Raw genomic sequence first — 6,777 nt, forward strand, 5'->3', positions numbered from 1 at the left:
TGGTAAAATAAATTGCAATACTCTGCCTAAACTCATTTGGATAATTACATGGTTTTTCATTTGAATTTAGCCTGTCAGTTTTTGCTGGAAGCATTTTTGTTGACTTAATCCTGCAAGAATTTTCACCTTTTTTCCCTTGCAGCAGTTACTGAAATTCAATGGTAGTTGAAATGTATCTCTTTGGGAAATCAGGCATTCAGAGAATTGCAACAAAGCAATCTATTGTTTTAAAGTTGCATCAAGCACAATGTCCGTATTTCATTCAGATATGCATCAAAAATTTGTTGTTCTAGTTAGTTCAAGCACATTACATATTTGCTGTTTACAATACAACTTTAACAGGATGGCTGCTTTATGTATTTTCCAGGAGTTCAACATGAATCAAGTATTTATTCTCCCCTCCAAATTACTGAGAAAGATGATTATATTAGCTCATAAATAGCCTGTTGTAAGTTAAAGAATTGCGTGTGTGTGTGTTTTTCCCCTTTGTCTCTCCATACAAGTATTTCACATATTGGTAATGATATCTATATACACTGTACACCCAGTAGGGGCTTATGAAATTTTTTCTTTTAGCTGCTATTTTCCTGCCTCACCACAAGATGTCAGTGTAACACATTTACATGTATGCTAGTACTCTTTTTCTTCTACATAGCTGTTGTCAATGATCTATTTTTTTTTCTTTAAAAACAAAAAAAAGCAAAAAAAAAAAATACTGAAACCATATCAGCAAAAGAAAGCAAGGGTTGGCAATCACAAGGCAACTATAACTAGTTGCGTCACTTCAAACCAATTTTGCACAGAGCAACTCTGCAATACTTCCAAATTATTTGGTGGTTTCCTGTGTGTGCTGTAAATCAGCCATGATGCAGCCTCTGTGTTCAGCACGGTGTGTGACACGGGGCAGATTGTTCGGATGCAATTCTGTGCTGCCTGCCACAACTGGAAAAGAAAACCAGAAAGATTCGGGTTACTGAGATGGCAATTAACTGCTCAATCCATACAACAGCTTGGTGATTTCAGTTTTGTTTGTTTGCTTGCTTTTGTTTTTGTTTGTTTTTCCCCTCACTTTTGTGCACCTACTGTTTCCAAGAGAAGTGTGCTGTAGCCTCCCTGCAGCCCCATTTCATGGCCATCTCCCCAGCCCCAGTGACACTTTAACCCCCCACAGCACGTCCTTGCCCTGCCATGAGCCCTGCAGGCACAGACCCACCTACGGGCCCATGTTGTGGCCTGTCCCTGTCCCCAGCGTGGTGTCTGCTGCCTGGGGGAGCACCGCCAGCCTGGGGAGGCCTCTCGGTGCCCTGTCAGGGAAACGGGATGGGATCCCTCACTGGGGAGCTGAAGGCATTGACAGGTTGAGTGTGCAGTACCCAGCCTCACACACCAGAGGGTAGGAACGTCCTTTTTAGGCTGAAGATTTAAAATCATAAAATCCTAGAATCACAGAAAGGTTTGGGTTGGAATGGGCCTTAAAGACCACCCAGTTCACCCCCCTGCCATGGGCAGGGACACCTCCCACCAGCCCAGGTTGCCCAAAGCCCCATCCAGCCTGGCCTTGAGCACCTCTAGGGATGGGGCATCCAAAGCTTCTCTGGGCAGCCTGTGCCAGGGCCTCACCACTCTCACAGTAAAAAATTTCTTCCTTATATTTAACCTAAATCTACCCTCTTTTAGTTTAAAGCCATTTCCCATTGTCCTGTAAAAAGTCCTTCTCCAAAATCACCTCGGGAGTCACCTGTTACAAAAACGCAGTGCTGGTGTGTGATGTGCATTTGAAGACTGTGGCGTAAACATCAAAAGTCCCTCAGTGTTGCAGCACTGTGTGGATATTTAGATTTGAAATCCTGGAAGTACATTCCAAATTGATGGGATGTTCGTGTTTGGAGAGGATTTTTTTGTTTTGTGGTTGATGTATTCTCCTTGTTAGCAACTAAGAAATGGAGCTAATGCCTGAGTCTTTGGGTGGAAAAGAGAGAGAAAAGGGGACTGGGACCTAGGAGAGACCAGGATGAGAGAGCAGAAAGAGGTGAGACTACGTGGCTGCATTACCAGAATCTTCCCCAGTCTTGTGGTGTAGAAAGGGATCCTATAAACATTTGAAGAGCTCTGCATAATATATGAATTTAAAGGGCTTTCAGAGCATCTTTCATGCTAATTAGACCACACTTAATTCCAAGTGTGTTTAACACAGATATTTGAAATACTAACACAACTCTTCCTGGAACAGTGAGCTATACTGGGGTTGTTTCTGTTTGCATGTAAAGGGTAAGTATACACAAGTTTACCTTTTCTCTCTCTCTCTCTCTTTTTTTTTTTTTTTTTTTTTTTTTTTTTCATTTTTTCCTCCCCCTGGAGAAGATGGGAATAATTAGAGAAGAGAGAAAATGTGGTATTCCTGCATAGTGCATTTATTAATGAAGTGTGAAACTGAAGTAAAATGAATTGAGTCTATCATCAAAGAATTCAGTAGGGAGAGCAATAACTTTCAGCAGTTTCTAAAAACATATCACAACCAGCCATGCACACTGCTGCACTTCAGGGTTAAGTTTTCCTCATCAAGTGAATCACTGGCTTGTGAAACAGAAAACAGCTGCTGAGCAGATAACGGGCATCGTCCCAGGTTATTTTTATCCCTATTCTAGCAAACCATACATTTGGAATTGCATTCTAAAATGATTTCTGGAGGACAGTTTGACAAGAGAAGAGCCAATAGTTAAATAAAGGTTAGCATAATTCTCCTGCCCCACAATACTCAATTAAACAAGAGGCCATTAATCTAAGTTATCTTGAACCTTTGATCTATCTTTGAAAATCTCCTTACCTTGCAACGTAGCCTTCATGAGTCTAAAATAAAATTGCAACCTTAGAACCTTAATTATAGATATGTCCAGCAATCCTGCTCTGTTATCAATTCAATACAGAAGTTCATTTCTGATTACTGTTGAAATTCAGCTACCTCATTCTGTCTGAGTCTACAGTCCATTAACAACCAAAAATGCCATATGAACCGACTTGCCATTTTCAGGATAATGAAAAATGTAAGGGCAAGAGAGAGAGATCAGAAGAACAAAAGCCAAACAAAAAGGAATTAAGGTATCTTGTCTGATTATTTCAAGCATCAGTGTAAAAAAGGAAAACAATTTTCTAGCAAACAGGAAATGCTTTTCCCTTTTCACTGCACTTTCATCTTTGGTCTTGTTAATCAAACTGTTAACACTTCTCAGCATTATTTGCCCTTAGATCACACAGTAGTGAGATTACACCATAGAAAGTCTTTGAGGTCTTCATTCCTGCTCCACAAACGTGGTAGATGGGATCATAGGTTCAAGCTGTTAAACCCCAGAAGATGAAGGCTGCTGGGACAGCAGGATACCATTAAGGATTTGGAGTTTTCTTTACTATTCTAGGGAAAAATAACTCTGTGCTCTGCTGGAAGCTGTGAAACGTGAACTTTCCCTTTAATTTCCCCTGTGCTCTTGAGTCCAACTCCCTGATACACTGCAGAAGACTGCTGTGTTTGTAGACTGCAGGGTCAGCCATTAGCCACCCCCTTTCTAGGCAGGGATGATTATGTTTCCCTCCTGCCTCTGGTAAGGTAGTTCACAAAGCCTGTACTTCACCTATGAACAACCTGAGCAACAACATATAATGCATTTGCTTTTATAATTCACCTAACCTAAAATTTAATCTGTTCCTACTGTCAAGCTACTTAAACTTCTTTCCTTTGTACAGTACAATAACTCTGTATTTCAATTAGAAGAAATACAGTTTGTGTCTGTTGCAATGTATCCCTTGGAAAATTTGAATCATTAAACATCCATTTAAAAAAAAAAAAAAAAAAGTCTTTCATATCATATGTCTGGTCATTATTCACAAGAACAAACAGCACAATATTGCAACAAATAGCGGTGCATTACATTCTTGCTTTTACTACTTAGGTACAGAAGCTGCACATGTGAAAACTGTTACAGCCACTGAAGACCCTAGCACTATAAATAGGGCTCTATTGTTAGCAGATAGGAGATGAAACGAGCCTCACCAAGCATGGTATGTCCGATTAAGCGTTAAGCTCTCCCTGCTAAAAGTGAGGCTACATCAAGTGATCAACGAGCCTGAGGGTAAGGCACACGCCTGGCAAGAGCTCGGTCTGACTCCGTAGCTTCCCCCAGGCAACACGAACACAGCAACTTATCTTTCTGCCTCAGCAATGGCAGAAGCTGTTATAAGACACTGGGTGGAAACTCCTGTACGCTATCAAGAGCAGTTTGCTGCCCAGGACCTGGAAGCACACAAGCTGGATCACTCTCTGTATGCTTTGCCAGGCCCTTCTACAGCAGCAGTGAGCAACAGGAGGCGAAATGTGGAAGGTACAGCCAGGGCCGAGGCCAGTGGCCAGGAGCAGGGAAACACAGGCTTTCAGGTCTTGCTGGATGTTGTGCAGTTCCGCCCTGAAGATATCATCATTCAGACTTTTGAAGGCTGGCTCCTGATCAAAGCTCAGCATGGACCCAGGATGGATGAACATGGTTTCATATCGCGAAGCTTTACCAGACAGTACAAATTGCCTGACGGAGTGGAGAACAAGGATTTGTCTGCGCTCTTCTGCCATGATGGCATTTTGGTTGTTGAAATGAAGAACTCGGTGGGAATGAATTAGAACCTTGTCCATAGTTTATTGGTGAGATAAATTATTCTTAATATAACAAGATGATATCATTCACGTAATGCTGTAGAGTGTAGAAAGCATGTGGCTGTATTTATATTACAGGAAAGGAAAATCTCTGTATATATTTTTCAGTATGCTGAATTTATTGCTTGATGTGAAATGTTAGACTACTTGTCTCAGGCTACATGTATGCTGGAAAGTTAGGCATTTTGAACAGTAGAAAATTTAGACTAATCACAGCAAGAGAAAAAAAATCTATTTGATATTATTGAAAATAAAACACATTTAAGAGTTCGGTGAAGGAGTTGTATTTCTTGCAATAAGCATTTGTAATATATATTCATAATCATTAAAGAAGCAATAGACAGGTTAAGAGTGTTTTTTTGTTTGTTTGTTTGTTTTTTTAATTTAATTTACATACTGAAAATGTTCTTTTCTAGTTTTTTAGATTAAGTTCTCCTTCCTAGGCTCTGGAGAAGCACACAAACTGAAGGATACTATCAAGAAAAAAAAATCACAATTCAAATTTATATACAAAATATCCTTGAAAAAGCACTTCTTAGAGGTGTGTTACATGTTTGAACCTATACAAAACTAGAATATTCACTGGCTATATTTGTTTGAAAACACAGTAAGTAGAAATGAAACTTTCTGTCAAAGACAGATATGAAACACTGTAAGAGATTTAGAAATTTGTTGTTGTTTAACACATTCTGCTATCTATTTGCAACCAAAGAAGAAATATATTGCATACAAATACTCAAAAGGATCAAGTTCTTTGTGAAGCCCTGCTAATAAAAAGGCATTACTCTAGCATGGATGCCTTTATTATTATTCACTGTCTTGTAGATCAATAAGCTGAATATTTAATTCTTCATGTTGCTTGACAGTTTAGGCTGACATCCTCCAACTGCGTCTTAAAGACCAAACTTTTTTATGCTTTTTTTTTTTCTACCACTCTTTCTGTACCAATATGGATCCAATTTTAGTGTGGGGGTTCCTTACTATAGACACAGGTCTAATTTCTCTCTCAGTTTCTCTGATTTAAAAAAGAGTAGTAGAGATGAAAATAACATCTGCCCACTATACCTTGTAATTGATCTTCTCAACATTTTAACAAAAACATGCTCTACATGAGTTTTCAAGTGCTCAAAAATTTGAGATCTGCAGCTGCAAATGAAAGTGCCTCCTTCCATGCACACTGGAGATAAGTTTGACTGCTGTGCTATGAATAGTAGAGGAATGTGGAACGGAAAGTGCCAAGTTAAATACAGACTCTTTACAATAGCCATCTGCCGGTTGGCCAAATTAAAAACATATTCAAATGAAATTGAATACAATTTTAAGACTATTAAAAAAATCTGATGAACAAAACCTGGCACTCACCAGCTGAAGCCAGAGAGTTCTTTTACTCTGAAATGAAAGCCTGAAACTTGCACTTCTGCACATGTCCATTCATCAGAGAGACTTTTGTTGTGATTGTTTAGACTTGAAGGCATTTGAAAGCAATTCACCTTAGAAAACTGGAGAGTCGAATTCTTGCATTCTATTTATTATTTTTACTAACAAGAAATTCGTACAAGAAGTGCAGAATAAGACCTGGATTGAAAATTTCCATAATGTACTAATTATTATTATTATTACTATTTTATTTTTTTATTTTTTGAATAGAGCATAAGTCAAGAAACTGCTATTTTTTAACAAACCAAGCTAAATAAAAAACATATGTCCCTACATTTCCATTTAACTCACACTTCCACCTCATATTGCCTGTGTCTAATTTGTATATTGGTTTAAGGTAATGAGAGATCAAATCACACTAGAAAATTAGGTCTAGATTTTATACGCTTCTAGGTCAAGGAGCTTTCTTAGCCAGGAATCTGATGGAACATGTAGCATGGATTCAAAAATTGTGAAGTCTAGATACAGGTCTAGATTTAAACTTTGCATTCCAACTTTATAAAAACTCACATGTTTAGACCCGTGGTTTCCATATCATTTTATGGCACAACTGCTGGGATATAGCTCAGAGTCACCAGTGAGTAACCTGCTTTGCTGACCTCTGCTGTCTTTCTGTTTACAGAGAATTTTGTACATCTGACCATTTA

The 6,777-nt window shown here is 38.8% G+C and overlaps 1 protein-coding gene across 1 annotated transcript; it reads left to right on the top strand.

Moving 5' to 3' along the window:
* The first annotated feature begins 4,062 nt into the window (after positions 1-4,062).
* On the top strand, positions 4,063-4,964 carry HSPB3 (heat shock protein family B (small) member 3). Its single transcript, XM_082782782.1, has one exon. The coding sequence runs from the start codon at positions 4,211-4,213 to the stop codon at positions 4,658-4,660; it is 450 nt and encodes a 149-aa protein (XP_082638908.1). The 5' UTR covers positions 4,063-4,210; the 3' UTR covers positions 4,661-4,964.
* The last annotated feature ends 1,813 nt before the right edge of the window (positions 4,965-6,777 follow it).

This window comes from Aythya marila, assembly GCF_965140915.1.
Source record: "Aythya marila genome assembly, chromosome: Z".
Lineage (NCBI taxonomy): Eukaryota > Metazoa > Chordata > Aves > Anseriformes > Anatidae > Aythya > Aythya marila.

Bases quoted from the DNA above. Each gene is read 5' to 3' on its own strand.
- HSPB3 (XM_082782782.1), top strand. From the start codon at position 4,211: ATGGCAGAAGCTGTTATAAGACACTGGGTGGAAACTCCTGTACGCTAT.